At 38.8% G+C, this 23,894-nt stretch overlaps 1 protein-coding gene across 2 annotated transcripts in view; it reads left to right on the forward strand.

The window, feature by feature from the left end:
* RALA (RAS like proto-oncogene A) overlaps window positions 1–12,447 on the forward strand; it is a 78,856-nt gene extending 66,409 nt beyond the window's left edge. For both annotated transcript variants that reach the window (XM_079151769.1, XM_079151768.1), the window contains 2 exons: window positions 1,059–1,233; window positions 10,453–12,447. In XM_079151769.1, the coding sequence (XP_079007895.1) occupies window positions 1,059–1,233; window positions 10,453–10,575 (298 nt within the window). In that variant the 3' untranslated portion in view covers window positions 10,576–12,447. The remainder of the gene's footprint in view (window positions 1–1,058; window positions 1,234–10,452) is intronic.
* The last annotated feature ends 11,447 nt before the right edge of the window (window positions 12,448–23,894 follow it).

A 23,894-nucleotide genomic window follows, 5' to 3' on the forward strand; every position in this document is an offset into this window, starting at 1 on the left:
TCCTCCAGTAGATAATCATAACAACAGTTAACATATATTGAATATTTACTACATTCCATGCAGTTAGAAGCACTTTACATTTATTCCTCATAGCAACCATAGAAGAAAGGTATTGTTGATCCCATTTTATAGAAGAGGAAACTGAGACCAATAAGTACTTTGCTCAGAGTCACATGACTGTGAAGAGCAGAACTTGCAAATACTTGCAAATTGCTGATACTTCACAGTATGTAACTTACCTCTAAATGCAAAATCTGTGCCCAGGAACTGCTTCCTATAATTTCTGGCATGTGTGAGATTTTAAAATGCTTTTGTGGGACCTTTGATATGATGTGATGAGAATAGCACTCTCTGCCTCTGTGATCTTCCTCCCAAAAGCCCATAACTTCATTTTAATTGTGAGAAAAACATTGCCCAAATCCCTGCTGAGAGACGTTGTACAAATTACCTAATCAGCACTCCTCAAAATTATCAAGGTCATCAAAAACAAGAAAACTCTGAGAACCATCACAGCCAAGTGAAGTCTCGGAAACTAAATGTCATGTGGTATCCTGGATGGTCTCTTAGAACAGAAAAAGGATTTTAGGTTCAAACTAAGAATACCCAATAAAGTTTGAGCTTAAATAATAATGTATCATTTTTGGTGCCTTCATTATGGTACATGTACACATGTACCCACACTAATAAAGGATGTAACAGTAGGGAAACTCTCCGTGCTATCTTCACAGCTCTTCTGTAAATCTTAAAACCTTCCGAAATAAAAAGTTTATTTTAAAAAACATGAAAGCTTTTAGGGAAAGTTGTACTTGATTCTTTTCATTTTGTACCTCTGCTGCCATGTTCATATTCCCTACTGTGGTTTATTTTTCCACCATTACTGAAATGAATGTATATCTCAGAAAATTGATGATACAATAAGGAAGAAGTATTTATTCTATGATGTAATAGATAAGCTTGTTGCTTATTGAAATATAAAAATGCTAATTGCAGATGACTAGTTGCTATTTTTTTTTACCAAGTAGAAATCATGTTAATATTTCTCATTTTCTCTTATCTAGGGAGCAGATTTTAAGAGTAAAAGAAGATGAGAATGTTCCATTTCTACTGGTGGGTAACAAATCAGATTTAGAAGATAAAAGGCAGGTTTCTGTAGAAGAGGCAAAAAACAGAGCCGACCAGTGGAATGTCAACTATGTGGAAACATCTGCTAAAACACGAGCTAATGTTGATAAGGTAAAATGTGACTCTCTTTATTACTACATCATGTTAAAAATAGGCTGATTTGATTTAACTCAGCTCCATTTTGTCTAGAGTGTTATGAGATTTAAATAGAGATTTAATACATGTTGATATTTGTCATAGCTGCATTTTTAAGTATAATGTGTTAGGAATTTCTTACATGACCTTGTCTTTAGCTTCCCAAGAGACATTAAAACATGAAATACTATAGCCGAAAGTACTTTTTTTCTTTTTTGGTAGACTGATGGCATTCCTGAACTGGCTCTCTGCCTATTTTTCTTATTCTGATGGGGCTGCCTTAGATGAAAAGGAGTTTTAGAAGTCCCAAGATGGTAGTACCAAATTTCCTCCTCCTGACCTGATGCCTGCCCAGCCCCATTTGAATTCTCAAAACCAAAGGTGCCTCCCAAGATGACATAATCTCCAAGATCTAAGAATTTTAAATCTTTGTTACTGTTACTACGTTCTCCACCCTCAGCCTTTTTTACCCCTGAGTGGAAAGGGAAATTCTGTTTCCTTCTTACTTATCTTTCCACTTTGTACAGAGTGGCCCTTCCTGGGAACCAGGTGTGGAACCTGTGCCAGGTCTCTAGGAGCCTCCCCAAGTGCATTTCATTCTGCTGCCTCCAATGATGAGGAAGACTGTGTTCTGGGTGGAGGCAGCACTGTTGCTTGAAGGCCTCCAGGTGGGACCTTTCTTCACCCCGCCAAATATCTAGGCTCCATAGTAGTGGCTTTTAACCTCCAGTGTGCAAATTAATTGCCTATAAAACTTAATAAACACACATCTTGGTTCTTACCCCTAAGGATTTTACTTCACTGGGTCTGGGATGGGACATGATCAGAGTCCTGACAGGACAGTAAGAAGATCCATAGTTCAGTGGGAAAATGATCTAAGAACAAGAACAGGCATGTTGCAGAAAGAAAACACAAATGGCTTTTAAACTTGAAAAAAAAGTTAAGTCTCACTTATAAAAAGGGAAGTATATTTTAAAAATGTAATGGCATGTCCTTTTTTTAGCCTGACACATTGGAAAAAAGCAAAGAAGTTGATAATACATTCTTGGCAAGAGTATAGAAAAACAGGAAACTCATATGTTGGTGGAAGGACAATGTGGTGATTATCTGTCAAAATTATGACCCAACAATTCAAGTTCTATAATTGTATTTTACAGGAAGAAAAATCATCTACTCACTTATAAATGTATGTTCAACCGTAAACATTGAGGCATTTATAGAAACAAAAACACTGGAACTATCCAAATGTCCAGTAACAGACTGGTTTAAATTATGATGTGTTCATATAGTGGAATTCTACCCAACCATTAAAAAAGAAATGGGGATAGAACTAAATGTGCTGACAGGAAATGATCTGCAGCATGAAGTGGGTGAGAAAAGCAAAGTGCAGAACAGTGTCTGTAGTTTGTTGATATCTGTATTTTAAATGCACACTGAAGGGCTGTGGGGTGTAACTCAGTGCTTAATGTGCACAAGACCCTGGTTCAAGCCCCAGCACATCAATCAATATATAAATGAAAAGTAAATAAATGTACACTCATCTGTCTGTATATATCATAAGGATATGAAAGGATGTGGAACCTGTAGTTATCACCAGAGAAATAAATTACAGGTATATGCTCATTTCACTCTAAATACTCCTTTGGATTTCTTTATTTGCCATAGGCATATTTTACCTTTTCAAAAGAAAAAAAGGGATGAGATTGTTTTAATTACCGTGACTACAGAACAAAATAAACTTCCTAGATACAAGAATAGATTCTGCTCAGATTCTGTGCCTTAAGAATTTAGAGAGGGCACATTTGGAGATTGCTCATATGTGCTCCACAGTGTTTGATGCCTTAGCTAAAAAGCTTCATGTCTGTAAGTATCTGAATTTAGTTCTGAAGACTTGTTCACACCTGTCTGGTTCAACCAGCTGATGCTGGCTTTTGTCCAGGAATGCCTCAGCTCCTATCCACATAGGCTTCCCCATCTGACCTTTTCCTTGTGTGTTAACTTGGGCTTTCTCACAGCACAGTGGCATGAGTTCCAAGGGCAAATGTCACAAGAGAATAAGAACCAGACAGAAACTACACTGCCTTTTATTACCTAGTCTTTGAAGTTGTGCAGCACTATTTCATCCTGAATCTGTCAGTCGAGGTAGTCACAAAATACCACCTAGGGTCAGGAGAAAGGTTCAGCATAGACTCTGCCTCTTGATGGAGAGTGGCAAGAGTCTGGCAATACATATAGAAAATACTAATGTGATAGTTTCAGAAAAGATAATCTGTCAACTACTGGTCACCTCCAACACAAAATTACATTAAATGATGCTGCATGTAAACTGAGGTACAAATTCATACTGAAAACTCTTAATTTCATATGCTGCTATTCCCTGAAAGTGACGACCTCAATGGCTAAATAAAAGTAACCTCTAGCTACTAATCCGTTTCTAAAATTAGGTTATACTTGTGTGTTTTGCTGAGGAAATAATGTAATAGTTGGAAGAACTAATACTTATTAGTACTTTTAAGAACTGGGCACTGTGGCAATCACTGACCATGTAATCCTAAATGTTTATGAGTAAAGGTGGATACTCTCCTCATGTTCACTTTTTAGATGAGAAATCTGAGGTACAGAGAGATACATAACTAGAATAAGGTCACATCTTTCCTTATTCTTTTACTTAAAATAACAGTTGGAATAGGTATGATGTCTTCCATTTGGGATGTCATGCACTTCTAGAAACCTGATTGTGAATTTTCAAGATTGAGAAGTGTTAATGTTGTCTTCTGTTGATTCATTGTGAAGCATGATACGTTGTCACAGACAACAAATACTGGCTTTTCACAAGGTCACTGGACTCATTTCTTTATCCTTATCTGGATTCCAAATGAACTACTGAATGAAAACTCAAAGAGGCAGATTTTCATTCCACTCTGAAATGTTGTAACAAACTAAGCTGTTGAATCTGGGGCATGGGCTGCCGCAGAGTGATCACCAGAGGCTAGAAGACCATTCTGGGCAAACTACTATGCACTCATTGGCTCCATTCAGTGGCCTTTCTAGGAACCTCTAGCTTTAGTTCTTAATATCTAACTCTGAGGTTGCTCTTGATTTTAAAAAACATCTTGGCAGAATGGAAAGAAGTTGAGCAAGTAAGTAGATGTCAATAGAGGAAGTATGATTTATTATGTCAAGAGAGTCAATTTTACATTGAAAGAATTTTAGGAGATGTGTGCTTTATTTTTTCAAAAATAATACTGTGGATTTTTTTATTATATATGTAATGAATGAATACATGCTAATTATATAAAGAAAATAACAAATAAAGTGAATTGCTTTTTACCCGTATGCCACTCTTCTTCCCTCCCTGTAGTAACCAGTGCTAACACAGCTGTACCTTTTCAGTTGTTAAAGGCAGGCATACCTACATCTAAGGGAAAGTTAACATTTGCTTGTTTTCCCTATATGTTAGTAGGATTTTCGTGTGTGTTTCTGTAATTTGAATTTTAAACTTTAGACAGATAGATACCACTCTTACCATTAATCTATATAAATAAATATACCCACAATCTTTTTAAAATCTACAAAGTGTTCTGTAGTTAGGCTTTCCCATAGTTCAGCCATTTTCCTATTAATGGCCTTGTGTTGTTTACAGTTTTTCTGTTACAAACAATGCTTCAGTAAACTTTCTGTGTGTGCACACATCAATGCAAGAGAAAACAAAAGGGTGAGCTGGGAGCAGTGGTACACACCTATAGTTGCAGGTACTGGAGAATTGCAAGTTCAAGGCCAGCCTGGGCAAGACTCAGTCGCAAAATAAAAAATAAAAAGGACTGGGAATCTTACTCGGTGATATAGTGCCCCTGAATTTAATCCCCAGTACCACCAAGAAGGAAAGAAAAGTCAAGTATACATTTTAAATTGTAGTGACAAGTTACCCTTCAGAATGGCTGCCTTTACATCCCACCAGCAGTGTGTGAAGAAATCTTTTCCCATATAGCCTTGCCACCCCAAATTAAAACAAACTTTTAAAAAATCACCTTTAAAATATTTTAATTTTTAATTTGTTTCCTGATTGCTACATTTTCTGCTTTTTTTTTTTTTTTTTTTTTTTTTTTTTTTGACGGGGAGGTAGGGGTATTACTGGGAGTGAACTCAGAGACTCGCACGTGCTAAGCACATGATGTAGTCACTGCCTGTGTATGTTCTGTGGATTATCTGAAATTCTTTTCTTCTTCTGCCCATTTATCAAATAACTTGTTTATCTCTTGGATTCCTGAGTCCATTTTATATTAAAGACATTAACCCTTTGTCCATTTACATCTGTTGTAAATATTGCCTCCTAATCTGTACCTCATTTTTTTATTGGGCTTATTTTGTCTTTTGGCATGGAAAAATATTAAAGATTATGTTGTCAATTTGTTGCTGTTTTTCTTTGTGATTTCTGAGCTGAGCTCTTTATTTTACTTAGAGCATCTGCCATTCTAAACTTTAAAAAAACTCAGTTTCTTACTTTATTTCTGTATTGGTTTTTATAAGAGATACCTAACGCATTTGAAAATGTAATATTGTCTGTTCCTGTGAAGTTGGGGCTACTAACTACTTAAAATGAAGAAACTCATGAAGGCAAAGAAGTTAAACAAGAGCCTGTATATTTGTTTTGTCTGGTTTTATCTTGATTTATGTGAGAAGTGATTTCTTATAGTCTCTAGAATTAGAAAGGCCAAATTTTGTACTTACTGTGTTGCCCTAAAATGGGAAAAGAGAAAGAGGAAGACGGAAAGAAAAGAAGGTAGAGGGAGGAAAAAAGGGAGAGAAATAATATGAGAGTTGGAAGACACCCTATGTCTGGGGGTTGTCATTTGTCTGGTTCATCAAAACTAGTTCTTTTTTTTTTTTTTTTTTTTTAGTTTCCCTTTTTTATTTTTATTTATTTTTTCAAATTTATTTTTATTGTAAACAAAATGGGATACATGTTGTTTCTCTATTTGTACATGGAGTAAAGACATACCATTTGTGAAATCTTACATTTACATAGGGTAATGTTGTTTGATTCATTCTGTTATTTTTCCCTCCCCCAACCCCTCCCACCCCTCTCTTCCCTCTGTACAGTCCCTCCTTCCTCCATTCTTGCCCCTTCCCTTCCCCATTATGTGTCATCTATTTATCACTGAGATCATTCTTCCTTTGGTTTTTTGAGATTGGCTTATCTCACTTAGCATGATATTCTCCAATTTCATCAGTTTGCCTGCAAATGCCATAATTTTCTTCTTCTTTATGGCTCAGTAATATTTCATTGCATATATATACCACAGTTTCTTTATCCATTCATCAATTGAAGGACATCTAGGTTGATTCCACAATCTGGCCATTGTGAATTGAGCAGCTGTGAACATTGATGTGGCTACAGCTCTGTAGTATGCTGATTTTAAGTCCTCTGGGTAGAGGCCAAGGAGTGGGATAGCTGGGTCAAATGGTGAGTCCATTCCAAGTTTTCTAAGGAATTTCCACACTGCTTTCCAGAGTGACTGCACTAATTTGCAACCCCACCAGCAATGTATGAGTGTACCTTTTTCCCCACATCCTCTCCAACACCTATTGTTGCTTGTATTCTTGATAATCACCATTCTAATTGGGGTAAGGTAAAATCTTATGGTAGTTTTGATTTGCATTTCTCGTATTACTAGAAAAGTTAAACATTTTTTTTATATATCTGTTGATTTCTTGTACATCTTTTTCTGTGAAATGTCTGTTCATTTCCTTAGCCCAATTGTTGATTGGATTATTTGTATTCTTGGTGTAGAGATTTTTGAGTTCTTTATATATTCTGGAAATCAGTGCTCTATCTGAGGTATGAGTGGAAAAGATTTTCTCCCACTCTGTAGGCTCTCTCTTCACATTGCTGATAGTTTCCTTCACTGAGAGAAAGCTTTTTAGTTTGAATCTATCCCAGTTATTGATTCTTGCTTTTATTTCTTATGCTATGCAAGTCCTGTTAAGGAAGTCTATGGCCATAACTACCAAAAGTGCTATACAGATTCAATGCAATTCCAATTAAAATCCCAATTGACATACCTCACAGAAATAGAGCAAGAAAACATGAAATTCATCTGGAAGAATAAGAAACCCAGAATAGCTAAAGCAATCCTTAGCAGGAACAGTGAATGTGGGGATATCACAATACCAGACCTTCAACTGTACTACAAAGCAATAGTATCAAAAATAGCATGGTATTGGCACCAAAATAGACAGGTAGATCAATGGTACAGAATAGAGGACATGGACACAAACCCAAATAAATATAATTTTCTCATACTAGACAAAGGGGCCAAAAATATGCAATGGAGAAAAGATAGCCTCTTCAACAAATGGTGCTGGGAAAACTGGAAATCCATATGCAGCAGAATGAACCTAAACCCCTATCTCTCACCCTGCACAAAACTCAACTCAAAATGGATCAAGGACCTCAGAATCAGACCAGAGACCCTTCATCTTATAGAAGAAAATGTAGGTCCAAATCTTCAACATGTCAGTCCAGGATTAGTCTTCCCTTTTTTATTAATGAGAAGGTTCTGTGGTTTCCAGTCTTGATGCAACACCATTCTTCTGTGGCAATAAGTTAATCCATGTAGAATTTGGTATGGAAACATCAGATTCTCAAGGACCAGAGTCATATTTATCTGTGTAAATGATGTCTTATAAGGTTATACTATGTTTGCATGTTTTAAATCCTTTAAGAGTGAAATTCCATTGAGATCTATCTTTGTTTATGATTTCTGAGACAAACACCTGTTGGTGACTGGACTTCATCAGATGACTTCCAGAAGACTGGTCAGTCTCAACCTCTGATCCCATTTTTAGATATTTGTGATCAATATCTCTTTGGGGATGGCCAAATCCGCAGTCGAAGAGGTCGCATCGCCAGCCTCTGACTCCATGTCCCCATTGAACAGAGCCTGACCCTGCTCCGCGCAGCTGCCGCTGCTCAGCACCGCCACCCAGCACTGCCATCTTATAAACCCAAAACTAGTTCTTTATTCTTTTCCCTAGTTACTCATTTCTTTCAGTTGGTATTTAAAGCAGAGCTTCCTTCAGCTTTAACTCATTAAATGCAGACTTTAAAATTTTCCTACTGTTTTTTAGGTGAATTGACCTTGGTGGTTTCTGATAGGGATTCATTGGAAATTTATTTCAGAGACTAAACAAAAATTAGAAATTAAGCCTTCTTGTAATGTCTTTTTTATAGTGGTATATCTGCATGAGAAAGCAGTATTCTAGTAATTACATTTGGTTAGAATGGAGGCTTCCTGCCCCAGCTGGATTTGAGGCAGAGGACTTCCAAACTCCTGTCTCGAAAGAAATAGAAATTGGGTGGATTTTATGCCTATTCCATTCTTTTTCTGTGTGGTTTTATTTGTTTGGAAGTATTTTGTATATACTGCAGGATAATGCAAGTAAGGACAGTGCACCACACACAAAATAAAATAAAATGAAATGAATAAAATAAAATAAAACTACAGTGAAGTCTGGGACTTGTTTTTTATTTGTTGGAATTTTTGTTTTGTTACATTTTGGGTTTTTTTTGTGGTGCTGGGGATCCAACCCAGGGCCTCATGCAGTGAGGCAAGTACTCTACCACTGAGTTCCAGCTCCAGCCCCCTATTCATTGGGGTTTTATTTTCATTTTTATCCTTAGTACCTATTATAAGACTAATATTTCATATGCTTTGTTTTAAAGACCCTTGAAATAATCCTTTCCTCTACATGATTGTGACACCAACTTGGAATATAGTCAGTCTTATTTCATTAATTTTCAGCTTTTAGGGATTGCTTTTTGTGTGTTAATTGCATTTGTTGAATGTGTAAAACGTTTCCAAGAAGTTGCGTAACAACAAGGTGTATGCAGAGGTACTTCACTAATCCCTGCACCTTCATCCTTTCCTCTTGAACAAATAAAATTGTTAGTGTTTTGTTTTCATTTCATTGTTTCTTTTTGCAAAAGAAAGAAAATACATGTGAATTCCTGTTCTGCACACACACAAAACATGTAGCTGTCTATATGCTATTCTGCACCTTGGTTTTTTCAGTTAAACTTTTCCATTAAAGAATTAAAGGCACAAATTGGGTCTGTAGCTCTGTGGTAGAACGCTTGCCTTGGAGTGCAAGGCACTGGGTTTAATCCTCAGCACCACATAAAAATAAATAAAGATATTTTGTCCATCTACAACTAAAAAATAAAAGAGTTAAAGGCATGTTAGGAAAAGCATGTTGGTCATTACATACACATATTTACGTACAACATCATTATCTTCTTATTTCTTGTTTTTAGTCTCATTAAATTTTATTCTATAATAGCTGAATTTTTTAAAAATTAGAGTGCAAAATTGTGAACTATATAGATTATTCATTCATTATCATATTATATATAGTGTGAATTCATGTCCTTCCAGGCCCCTCTCTGTTAAGAGAACAGGTACATTTGTAATTGAAACTTAACTTTTGAATTGTTTTACTAGGAACTTTAAGCTATCATTGCTAAAGTCATTATTTGTCGATTCCTAGACATTAGACACAAATTCATAAATTCTCAAAAAATGGTATCAATATGATAAAGAATTTACGAGCTGGAGTTATGGCTCAGTGGTAGAACACTTGCCTGGCATGTGCGAGGCCCTGGGTTCAATCCTCAGCACCACATATAAATAAACAAAGAAAAGGGAAAAAAATGATAAAGAATTTATTTTCTTCATCTCCTTTTCTGAATAGTTCTAAAAAATAGGGCTGAAGAAAATGAGATACTAAATATGATTAGTATTAAGTATGAATTTTATTATACAAATAAATGTGAATTAATAGAATACATTTATTAATCATAAAGTACTCAGATATACTCCATTTTCTCTTTTTTCAAAAAGTGTGATTCAGAAAATGGTCTAGTTTTCCCATTTTCTCAAGATACTAGGAGAATCAGACTTCAGTTTTCAGACTTTTAGTTTCTTCTCCAAGAAGAACTCTTAAGGGTTGGGGGTGTGACTCAGTGGTAGAGCACTTGGCCTAGCACAGGCAACACTCTGACTTAACATCTGTCACTGCCCTCTCCCCCCCAGAAAGCTCTTAAATGTTTATTCTTCTGTTATTCTCAAGGTTTAACTGCTGTGATTTAAGTTTATATTGCTTATTTATTTTACTTTATTTTCTCCTATCTAGGTATTTTTTGATTTAATGAGGGAAATTCGAGCCAGAAAGATGGAAGACAGCAAAGAAAAGAATGGAAAAAAGAAGAGGAAAAGTTTAGCCAAGAGAATCAGAGAAAGATGCTGCATTTTATAATCAAAGCCCAAACTCCTTTCTTATCTTGACCATACTAATAAACATAATTTATAAGCATTGCCATTGAAGGCTCAATTGACTGAAATTACTTTAACATTTTGGAAATTGTTATGTATCACTAAAAGCATGAATTGGAACTGCACTGAAAGTCAAATTCACTTAAAAAAGAAATTAACGTGGCTTCACCATGAAGCAAAGTTCAACTTACTTCATAATTGCCTACATTTATCACAGTCCTGAATGTAGCGTGTGAGCTTGTGTTTCCCGGGCAGTCTTTCTTGAACTGTTAAAAGAGGTGAAATGGGGGTGGGGAATGGGAGGAAAGACCACTTTCTCTGGTGTTTATTATAAAGTTTAAATTTTATATCATTTTAAAATGTCTTGGTCTTTACTGCCTTGAAAAATGACAATTGTGAACGTGATAGTTAAACTGTACCACTTTTTTAACCATTGTTATGCAAAATATAGAAGAAAAAGTTATTGGCATGGTTGTTGCTTATAGTTAAACTGAGATTAATTTATGGATTTGCATTAATTACCTGGTGATTAACTTTGAAAAGTGGTGTAAACTTGGAAATTTTTGAATATGCCTTAATTTCGAAAATGTAAAATGCCCAGTTACATCACCCTGGGTGTATTCTCACTGCTACTGTGGGCCGACTCACTGCCCCAGGAGTCCTGGTGAGAGAAGATCTTACCTTTCTTAGATGAAGTGCAGCTTTTGTATAGAAGATTCTTGAGAAATTACTATCTGCTAGGAGTCTGTCCAAATTAAAAATGTGTGCCATACTCTGGTTCTTGAAAATAAAGTTCCAGAGCTCCTTGATTGCTTTTAAATAAACTATGACATAGTAAATGAAGGACCAGCATGTTCTTGTAAGATACTTTTAGACTACAAGGATTCAGCACTAGTGATGTTTGAATGAACCTTTTTTTTTTCTCTTAAGATGCTGGTTCCTGGAAATCACTTTCTACAAGCCGTGAGCATATAAGTGTTAAGCTTTTAATCTCCTGGGAGCAGGGCACAGGGGAAAAAGTTAACAGTGCTATGCAAATTGCACTAGAATACGTCGGGAAATATTCATGCTTGCCACCTGTCCTCTTCTAAAGTTGTACTCATGAGGTTACAGTTTGGCTTTATGGAAGTTATTAGTGGTCTGTTTATGTTCATAGTGAAGAACACTGTAACTACATTTTTCTGAAGTTAACATCAAGCAATCAAACACAGGTATAGTGCAAAAAACGTTTGGCACAGACCAAACATTAGACTGGATCACCATTGTGTGGCGTTCCCGTTGGAAGAATTCTAGCATGTTGTTTGGGAACATAATTTCAATGGGAAGTTTACCACTATCAAATTTTTTTTATCTTTAGAATGTGGCTAAGACCGTTGATTCAACAAATTTTATCTTTCTGTTGCTCAGTCCTAATTTTTAACAGGTCAAAGATGTATTCAGGCATTCCAGGGAACAGGTGTGTTTGTAAAATTATCAAAATAGACTTTTTAGGAACTTGACTCTTTAGATATTACATCCTGCTTGTCATGTTAAATATTTGTCCTTAAGGGTTTGAGATGTACATCTTTCATTTCATATTTCTCATGAGCTATGCCATGTGCAGAATTAAACTTACAATGTCGCGCTGGCCGGCAGGCCCAGCAGTCTCCATGTGTACTCATTGCAGTCTTATTGAACCAGGGGTCCTAACCACTAACATCGTGACTTTGCTTTGAGACCTTTCCTCTCCTGGGTACTGAGGTGCTATGAAGCCAACTGACAAAGATGCATCACGTGTCTTCGGCTGATGCCACTACCCGATTCGTTTATTTGCAATTTGAGCCATTTAAAGACCAATAAACTTCCTTTTTTAAGATGTTTGTGGTGTTACTTGATGTTTACAATATGACAGTTTATTGACGGGCATCTTAATCAGAGATTTAGAAACAATCTTTTTAGCCATCGGTTTGGGGACTTCTTTGTGTAATGATAGATTTCCTAAATTACAGTGCCATCATTACTCATTTTTAAATCAAGGCTTAAATGGAGACGCCCATGTGCACAATTACATGGAAGATACTCTGTGTTGCCATGAAAATCCCAAATGTGTGCATTGCTTTTGGAATGCTTCTAAACTCTAGAATGAATAGGTGCCAGATATTATATTCATTTTCTAATTAGAATGACCCCCAGAGACTATTTAACTTCCAAAATGTGCCAGGAATGACTACCCTGTTAACTATTTCACCAAGCCACTTTTTCACATTTAATGTCTGTTGGAAAATTAGAGGCTATCAAATAGCCTTCAATTCAGAAACAGTGTTTCAATATTAAACACAAAGTCAAGTTGTAATTGGCATAATTCACATTTCACTGTGCAGACCCATTCTTAACACCAAGATGGGATATGATATTAAATACTATGCACCCAACAAAGTTAGACTAAGTTCTCATCTCAGACTGAATTAGAATATCATGTCTCAAATTTTTATGACAAGAATAGAAAACAAAATTTGGCAACCTTATATTAGTACTTTAACTGTAAACTATCAAAACATTTACTAAAATTCCTGTAGAGGTTCCAGAATAATCCTTTTATTTAACCCACTAATAGTCTTTCTTTGCAAATTACTTTCAAAGTTAAGGGTCATGGGTCAATAGATGGTTTTTGTACCTTTAGTAAATTTTTATGGACTGCCTACTTTGGGTATTGTTAGGAATATGTAGGTGAAGGGCAAACGTGTTAGGGACCATTGCAGAAATTCCCTCTGAAGAAAGTAACAACACACCTCATGCACAAGGAGAGGAAGTGAAGTTAAAAGCAAGCCTGGCGCACACCTGTAATTCCACCAACTCCAAGGCTGAAGCAGAAGGATCACAAGTTTGAAGTCAGCCTGAGCAACTAAGACCCTATCTCAAAAATAAAGAGGACTGGGGGTGGGGGGCTCAGTGGTAGAGCACTCCTGGGGTCAAACCCTGGTATAAAAGGGGAAAAAAATTCATCAAAAGATCAGAAATTGATTAGTTCTTACTCTGGCTAGGCCCCTCTAGCACATCCTACATGTAAGGTTCTGTATCTATGTTTAAATGTAACAATCCAATGAAATGAGTTCCTTCATTAACCCATATTTTTGCACAGAGAGAGAAAATTTGAATAGCTATCCAAGGCCACAAAGCTGACAATTATTAACTGGGATTGGGCACAAGCAATCAGGTTCCTGATACCATGCTCTTAATCACTGAACAGAGGAGGAAAAGGGAAAAGCAGAGTGGAGCTCGGACTATAGTTTTTCATTAAGTACTAAGGTGGGAAGTGACTGGGGATTTCTTATTCCTTCAAGGATTGTCTGCAGAAAGCTTTGCAGATGTTGCTGTGTAAACAGAAAAGAGGCCTCTTCTGGTTGCTAAGATAAGCGTTAAGAGGGAAAACCTTGTGCAGAACTCAGCTGTGGAGTCAGGCCTTACTGTGCTTTTTTCCATAACATCAGTAAAAAGGCAGCTTGCCTTTGGCAGCCTGGAGCTTTCGTCCCATGTTTATTTAACTGCAAAATAATTTCCCAGTTCTTTGTTCTAACAGCTCTGCATGCAGCTGTTGTAGGGGACTGCCTGTAGATACACGGCAAAGGGGTGGGAAGAGAGGTTTAGTCATCTGCATTCTCAATCAGTACCCAGACACTGCTTCTAGGAATGAGGTGGGGGGCATTTAAAATCTGCTTAAGAGAGGCCGGGCCGTACACCATGAAAACTTGGATGGCTAATCCTATAGAAGGACAAGATTGCTTTTATCAAAAGTGCCAAGGAAGACAAAATAGCTAGCTTGCTTAGATACTTGCAAGCATCAAGCAGTTAGAAAATACTCCTAAGGGCAGTGTTTGAAACAGCCAAGAAAAAAGAATGAAGGCTTGTTGAACTGGAAGGTAAAGGAGCTAGTGTGAGAGCTAACTTCTGGGGCTCTGCAGACAGGCCTGCAGCAGATGTGCAGTGGAATTTCAGGTTGCACCACGACGGTTGCAGCATCATGTGGCAATTCTTGCTTATGGACTGATCTTCAAAAAGGAAGACTTGATGAAAGGATTAAGACAATTTACCTCGGATCCTAAGAATTGTCCTAGAAAGGCCCTTAAAAGCCATTCTCTCAGTTCACAGTTCAGAAGAAAGAATGAACGTGCACAGGATCCCATGAGTAATATAAGAACCAGAATTAAAATGTAGGTCTTGGGGCTGGGGAGATAGTTCAGTTGGTAAAGTGCTTGCAAGGCAAGCACAGGGCCCTGGGTTCGATCCCCAGCACCACCAAAAAAAAAAAAAAAAAAATGTAGGTCTTACATATATGAATGCATCACAGTGAATCTCAAATTGTGTACATCCACAAGACTGGGATCCTAATTAGAATAAGATATATTCTATGCTTGTATAAATATATCAAATTAGTTTCTACTATCATGTATAACCAGAAAGAACAACAACGAAAATGCAGGTCTTCTGTCTTCTAATTCCAATTCTTCCCATTTATCTTTCCAAGTTCTGGGTCCAGGCCAAGGGTGCTTTAAATGGTGATAGCACAGCAGAGTCTGAGGATTCCCAGAGCCTGAGGAGCTGTAATTCAAATTCCTCCTCCATCCCTTCTCATTGGCCTGGAGGACTTTCTGCGAATGTCAGCTTCCTGATTATAAAACAGGCATTCAGTGACTAAGTCCTAGAATTATTGTGAGGATTATACAAATAATAAGTCATTTTTACTACAGGGCACATATTTTTTTAATCGGAATTTTTTTAATGAACCAGAGACTCCGGTTGCCCCAATTCTGGACTCACTGAATCTCAGCACTGAAAAAAACTCTTGAGTGAAAGATCATGGGACCGGGAAAATGAATGTAGAGACTAGTTCTCTTCTGCAGTATTGGGGATGGAAACCAGGGTCTCACATATGCTAGGCAAGCACTCTACCACTGAGCTAGATCCCCAGTCCTTCTTAATTTTTTATTTGAGACAGGATATTGCTAAGTTGGGCAGGTCGATCTTGAACTTGCAATCTGGCCTCAGCCTCCCAAGCAACTGGGATTATAGGTATTTGCCAGAACACTGGGCTCTTCGTGCTCTTTCTTCCTTACCCTAGTATCATTCATCAAAATCAGGAATTCTTGTCAGTGAGATAGGGAGTGTGGAGTATGAAGACCCTGGAAAAAAGGACAAGTCAGAGGTACAGTCACAGGAAGGTAAAGTTGATCTCAAGTACAGAATTGAATAATGGTTTCCAGAGCCTGGGAAGCAGGGTGGGGTGGACAGAGGATGTTAATGGGTACAGAGGTGCAGCTGGCTAGGAAGAATGACTTAAACAGTGTTCTACAGCACGGTAGGCTAACTACGGTCACAATATTTCAACATAGCTAATAGGATTATAAATGTTAACACAAAGAAATTATAAACATCTGAGATGACAGGCCAGTTACCCTAATGTGATCACTACACATCGTATTCATATATTAATAAGTATCACACTGTACTCCCATAAAATGTATAATCACTATGTGTCAATTTTCAAAATCCTTTTTTAAAAAGCAAGAAGAGAAATTTTAAAATAGATGTACCTTGACACTTACAAAAAATGTCTTCTGAAAGGGAGAGAGAGAAAGAGTCACCAGTTCCTATCTCAGCCTCCCTGGAGGCCCAGAGCATTGAGGAGAGGCAAACTTGAGGAATAACGTGGGGCTAGAGCCTCTCTGGCTCTCGATAGGAAAGCTCCTGCTGGAGGATGACTGCAGAACACCTCCACTCATTGACAGACTGGGCCAGCCAATCATTCATCATTCTCACCCTTGGTTTGCAGGGAACAATGCTATAGTTAAGCATTGCTTAAGAATTTCATTCAAGAAGTTTTTTAGAACAATCTAAAGTACCAGCTCCAAGAGCTTGCAGGTTCACCTAGCTTTATAGTTTGAATCATAAATGCCCCCCACAAAGATCCATGTAGTAAAGGTCTGGTCGCCAACATGGTGCTATTGGGAATCATAGGGCCTTGAGGAGGTGGGGTCCTTTTGGGAGGAAGTTAGGTCATTGGAGGTGTGCATTGAAGGGGACTGTGGAACACCAGTCCCTCCCTCTTCTCTTTCACTTCCCAGCCATGAAGTAAGTGGTTTTTCTCTGCCACATGCTGCCTCCATCATGTGCTGCCATGAGCCCAAAGCAACAGGGCCAACTGATCATGAACTGAAACCTCTAAGACTTTGAGCTAAAATAAACCTTTCCTCTTTTTAAGTTGTTTATCTCGGGGATTTATTATAGTAACGGAAAACTGACTAACAGAACTAGTGAACTCCATGGCATAGGATGTGAGTGAGGCTGCATCTTTGGAATTATAAGGTGGTTCACTGATTCAAACCATCAAAGTACAGCAGTCTGCCCTCACCTTGACTCTCCATTCTTTAGATCAGCTTGCATCACAAGAAACAACCTTCTTAAATGGGCCAGTAAATAGCATGGGTAAAGTGGGCACATATGCCTATATGTACATGATAGCTTGCCTCTTTCTTAACCTGCCACAAACATAAAACATTCCTGAAATCCCAGAAGGAAAATACTATATATCTCAGGAAAGTGATGGTAAATGAAAATGATCATTCACAATGAAATTAACTGACTTACGAAACCGAAGTCAGAGTTATATTCATCCTGAGACACAGTTAACATCCAAGAGCTTGTATCAACACAGAATTTTTAAAACATGGAAAAAGAGAAACAAGAAAAAGATATAAAACAGCAGCAACCTCTTGTGAAAATGCAGCTGGTAGCATATCCGGGTCCCCTTGCCCCACTGTGTCACACAGAGACTGAAACACCCTTTCAAAATAATCAGTGATTTCCTTGTAAGATTGCTCCTCTGCTGGGAGATGCTGCAGCTGGCACTGTCCGGGGTAAAAGGTTCATAACCATTTTCAGGGGAGCAGGCAAGTCCTTAGTGCAAGAGGACTTTGGAAGGCCAGCCTGTGACTGTCAGGGCAGCTACACAGAACACTCTAGAAAGGAAACCCCTGCACTTGGGAGCAAGTTCCTTCTGTTCCGTGACAGACCGTTTGCTCATTCACTTCTGCATTCCTTCACTCATTCATCAGCTCATCAAACGATGCTTTTGAAGACCAGGGAAGTACAGACCTTCTCCATGTCTTTACCACCTCCATTCTAATCCAAGCTGAACGGTCTCCCCAGAGTTCCTGCTGGAGCCTCCCAGGTTTTCACACCATGCCCACTCTTGCCCCTCTGTCCTTTCCCAACCCCATCCCTCCTGGATACAGCAGCCAGAGCAGACTGCAGGTCTGATCATGGCTTCCCTTTGCTTAAACTATTACTTCCCATTCTTTCTAGGATAAACACAGGACTCCAAAAATGTGTGATAGGCCCCCAGAGATGTTCACGTCCTAATTCCCAGAATTTGTTGACATGTTTTTGTCTTACATGGCAAAGGAAACTTCCCAGATGTGTTTAAGGATCTTGAGGTGAGGAGATAATCTTGGGTTATCCTAGTGGGTCCAATGTAATTACAAGGGTGCTTGGAAAGAGGGAAGCAGAGGATCAGGGTGAGAGAGTCAGAGGAAGAGGACAATGGAAGCAGAGAGCTGGGTGACAAAGTGCCCTGAGCCAAGGAAAGCAGGAAAGAGCAAAGATTCTCCCCTAGCGTCTCCAGAAGGAACACAGTTCTGCCAACACCTTGGTTTTGACTCCATAAAACCCATTTCAGTCTTCTGACTTCCAGATCTATAATAAAATCGTGTGTGTGTGTGTGTGTGTGTGTGTGTGTGTGTGTGTGTGTGTGATTGTACTTCTTCAAGGGGTTGCTCCATTCCTTGACATACTGTGATACCAGGCAAATGCATGGAGTAGAGGGAGCAAACTCTTATTCCACACCCCTACTCCAAAGATCCACTTAATATATTGTCTGCAGTGAGAGAACAAATCTGATATTAAACCAATAAGATCAGTTACTACACTTGATTTTTTTCAACATTACTGTCTTAATAATATGAAATACAAGTATGAAAACTTTTACTACATGGAGATGAGATAATCTATTTGACTACACTTGATCTTGATGAAAAAGGTCAAGAAGCAATGAAATACTGTTGTTTTTAAGATACTGAATTTGTGGTAATTTGTTGCAGCACAAGACACTCATGATCAGGATGTACTAGGTCCGGCCTGAGCTGGGCCCGCAAGCTCTCCCCATCTTATGCTGGGCTCCCTCCCACTGCGCTTTGTATCTCAGCCACACCATTTCCTTGTAACTTTTCCCAATTCAGGTTTTTGTATATGCTAGTCTTGCTGCCAGGAAAGCTCCTCTTCATTCCTCTTTGGCTAGTATAGCAAATGCCATTGGTTTTCTAACCCCATTTATTCCCCTACCACTTCCTCTTCCTTTCAGGCAGAGACCAATTTTGTTCAGGAACCCACTCTTTTTTCTCTGTGGAGACAGGTCCAAGACTCTACCTAGTTCCAGGGAAATGACTCATGCTTGATTGGTCTAAGTTAACAGGATTGCCATTGATAGAATTGGGTGTCATGTGCTTCTGGCCAACAAGACTTAGGGAAATGCCTACTTCATGATTTCAGGGAAAGGTTTTCTGCCAAAAAAAACAGATGTGCAGGAGGTAGTGCCTCCTCTTCTGTTGACCATTGTTGGCTCTGCACATAACATCTGACAGCGTGAATACCAGCTCACAACACAAACTGACACACTGACCACAGCAGGAAAATGAGACCTTGTTATTTTTTGTGGTGCTGGGAATCAAAGCAAGGGACTTGCATATGCTACTCAAGCACTGACCACTGAGCAAATCCCCCAGGCCTGAACCTGGGTTCTGGATGATATTGTTGAACCACTGAGTTCTTTCTGGACATCTTATATGTAATGATGCATTTTCCTTATTATCTGAACTAGTTGAGTTAGTGTTTCCGTTACTTGAAGCCAAAAGCATCCTGACAAATGAGGTTCATACCTTCTTGTCTTTCAGACTGAAGCCTCTTATCCTTCCAACTGGTCATAATTTTCTGAGGGAGACCTCCTGGGAGCACCCTGCCTAATCCAGTCCCTATTAACTCTGCATATCCTCCTGCACAACAATTAACAGCAATTGTATGTTTATTGGCACAATTATTTAATTAATATTTGAGGATTCCTCTGATCAGTAGATTCAATGAGTTAGCAGCCATGTCTGTTTTTACTCTTCATTGTCTCCCCAGGATGGCCCAGGCCAGTGCAAACAAGCTCATTGAGGCTCACAGGTTTGCTGGAGTGAAGAGGGTTGGTGCAGAGACAGAACAGTGAATGGGAACAGTGCACAGTCCACAAGAAATCTTCATATCAAAAGGATGAGCAATAAATTCTGTGACCATTGGAAAGCAACAGGGAAATAGCATCAGCGTGTGAAAAACGCCTATAAGAAGGAAGAAGTAGGGATTAACTAAGTCATTAACTTTCTATATTTTTTTTTTTGGTAGTACTGGGGATTGAACCCAGAGGCACTTTATCACTGAGCTATATCCCCAGCCCTTTTTATTTTGAGACAGACGTCATTAAGTTGCTAAGGCTGGCCTTAAACTTGCAACCGTCTCCCCAACCCTGGGATTGTAGATATACGCCACCACACCAGGCTTTCATTAACTTTCATAGTGCAATGTGACTAACTTTCTATTATGAATTTTTTTTTCTTTTCTTTTTTTTTTTTCTTTTCCTTGTTTTGCAGAGCTAGAGCTCAAATCCAGGTCCTGTGCATGCTAAGCAAGTGTTCTACTACTGAGCGCTCTATCATGGGAAAAGTTTAATCATTCATAAGAGTAGAAAGAAAAGTATAACAAACACTCCATAGATCTTTCAACCAGTTTCAGGAATGTCAACATTTCTCTACACTTTTTCATAATTTTCCCTAACCACGCCTTTTTTCCTGAAGCATTTTAAAGTGTCCCCAAGAAATTCTACAATTTTATCCATAAAAACTTCCATTCTTTGTTTTATTTGTTTCTGGATATTTTAAAACAAATCATGGGGAGTGGGTACTATAGCACATGTCTGTAATCCTTGCAAAGCAGGAGGATGACAAGTTTGAGGTCAGCCTCAGCACTTTAGCAAGACCCCTGCCTCAAAATAAAAAAAATAAAATAAAAAAAAAGGTCTGGGATGTAGCTCAGTGAGACAACACCCCTAGTTTCAATCACCTGTATATATAAAAATACCTATATCTATAAAAATAGGTAGATACTTTGGTAGTGTAGCTCAGTGGTATAGCATTTGCCCAGCATACACAAGACCCTACGTTTGATCCCCAGCATGACATACACATACATACAACCCCATATTTCACCTTCATCTGCATTTCAGTACCCACTCTCAACAGGTCAAGATGACTTTTGTACATGCACATAATATTGTCTCAGTTAACAAAATTAACAATAATCCTTAATATTATCTAACACCCAGGCTACTCCAAACTTCTGTTATTTCTTCCTCAAAAAGTTCTTCCTACAGTTGGTTTGTTTGAATCAGCATCCAAATGTGGTTCACACAATGCTTGAATTACATGCCAAAGTCTTTTATAAATGTCTATTTTGGAATAATTTTAGACTGACAGAAAATTGCACAGATTGTACAGAAAGCTCCTGCATATCCCACCCCCAACTTCCCCTAATGGCAACATAACCAGGGTACATTTGTCAACAACCAAGATTGATTCTCAATTACTTAAGTTACAGAGTTTATTAAATTCCACCACTTTTTCCACATTTCTGTTTCAGGGTTCAATGCAGGATCCACCTTGAATTTGGTCCTCACGTCTCCTTGGTCTTCTCTGGTCTGTGATGGTTCCTGATAGGGATGAACTGAAACACACCTTCCAGCCCTGGAAGGTAGAAGGCTCTCAGTGGTCCTTCCCCGCCACAGGTCTAAACTGCACTTTTGTTCAAGACCTACACATTCCCCCTCTTCGCAGTTGGTAGACAGGTCAGACACAGAAGAGTAAGTCCTTTTTAAAACGATTGTTTTTTGAAGCACTAGAGATCAAACCTGGCACAAGCTAGGCAAGTGTTCTGCCACGGAGCTAAACCCCAGCCGTTTTTATTTTTATCTTGAGACAAGATCTAACTAAGTTGCACAAGCAGGGCTCAAACTTGCTATTCTCCTGCCTCAATCTAACAAATAGCTGAGATATGAATGTACATTACTATGGTTTCTTCTTTTTTTTTTTTAAACCAGGGATTGAACCCAGGAGTGCTTAACCACTAAGTCACATCCCCAGTCCTTTTTATATTTTATATTTGAGACAGGCTCTTGCTAAATTGCTTAAGGCCTCCTGAAATTGCTGAGGTTGGCTTTGAACTCAAGGTCGTCCTGCCTCAGCCTCCCAAGACACTGGGATTACAGGCATGCTCAATAGTGGGTCTTACATTCAAAAATGTTGTGGTCGGTGGCCAAGGTGTAGAGAAACACATCTAGAAGAGCAAGTTGTTCAGGACCTATTAAAATATAAAAATAGGCTTGGAGGTGTAGTGTAAGGTTAGAGCCCTTGCCTAACTTGTCTAAAGACCTGGGGGAAAGCACACGCCTTCACACTTGCAGAATTCCATTTTTCAATAGCTTCTCTGTAGAAATAATTGCACATGTTTCCAGATTCCAGTACAAGGTGATACACTCAGCCCTGGTTACATAGAGAAACACTGGAAATTACCAAAATGCCTAGGGGTGCATTTACTACACAGCAGTATAAGGGAATGGACTAGAAATATTTAACATGGAGAGAGCTCTAAAATATTATTGAGCTAAAAAATAAATGCATCTTGCACAATGGTACAAACAGTATGATAACTTTTGTGTAAGACCCATAAAACAACACCAAATGCATACACACACACACACACACACACACACACACACACACACACACTTTGAACAGTTTTTTTTGTTGTTGTTGTTTGTTTTGTTTTAAGATCTAGACAGATAAACCTTAAATGCATCATAATGGCTACATGGGGTGATGATGGAAAAGGCAAGAATTTGAGAGTTTATTTTTCTTTTTTTCAGTACCAGGAATTGAACCCAGAGGTGCTTTACTATTAACCTACATCCCCAGCCCTTTTTATCTTTTAGTTTTGAGGCAGGGTCCTGCTAAGTTACTGAGGTTGGCCTCAAACTTGTGATACTCCTGCTTCAGCCTCCTGAGTAGCTGGTATTATAGGTCAGTGTGCCCAGTGAGGGTTGAAGTCATCTGTCTTACTTACCATTTTTAAATGGAGGATGCATTCATGTACTATTTATATAATTTTTTAAAAATTTAAAGTATATGGCTACCACATATCTGACAAAGACTCTGTATTTATCTAGACTATTCATAGAACTCTCAAAACTCAACATTTAAAAAAAATACAACTAGAGGCCACTGCTGCCGAGGTCCCTGCCTCTGCCCTCACTGGGTGCAGCTGCCACCTACACTACCTACTGCAAATGTTGCTGCCACCAACACCACTGCTGCGGCCCAGAGGTCACCTGGAGGTCTTCTCTCTAGGTAACACTACCCCTATAGCCACAGATGCCACAGTGGCTGCCACGTTCCACTACAACTGCCAATGACCTGCTGCCACTGCCACAGAACCCCACCACTACTGCTGTCACCACCACCCAGAGGTCCACTGACAGGGAGGCTCCAGGTTTGGTTGCAGGTGGCTGCATCCATCTGGGATGCCAGCCAGGGCCTAGGGGGTCAGGGGGCCACCCTGGGGCACAGCCGCCTCTGTCTGGGGACTCTAATCAGGACCTGGAGACAAGTGGGGTGCTTACAGGTTTGCCTCATGGGATCTTCCTGCTCGGAGTGCTAGTGGCTGCCATCTTGCTACTGCTTCTCAGGGTCAGTCCTTTATGTGAGTGTATCCCTGGTGGGCTCTCTGCAAATTGGAGCAGGGTTGAGATCTTGGGACTGCAACCTGGCTGAGCCTGGGGTTTCTGAAGCCCAGATCTGGGGCATAGCGACTGGGTCTTTGAGAAGCAATATGGGCCTAGCAATCCCATGAGAAGTCAGAAATAGGGTGGAGAAACTTTTGAACATTGACAGAGACAGTTCAATTTTCCAAGATTAATTTTATTTTATTATATTTTATTTCTTTATTCTATAACATCTCTACCATATTTGGAGCAAGGTATTTTTTTATGCATCAGATTGTGGAGGATGGTGATATATGAATGGTGTTTTGCACTCTTCCTGTGGATTTCTACTCCCAGTTTCTCTCTTCTTTCCTCATGAACATCACGTCCCACACTACTTCTGTTCTCTCATTGTCCACCATTTGAAA

Source organism: Sciurus vulgaris (assembly GCF_902686455.1).
Source record: "Sciurus vulgaris genome assembly, chromosome: 8".
NCBI lineage: Eukaryota > Metazoa > Chordata > Mammalia > Rodentia > Sciuridae > Sciurus > Sciurus vulgaris.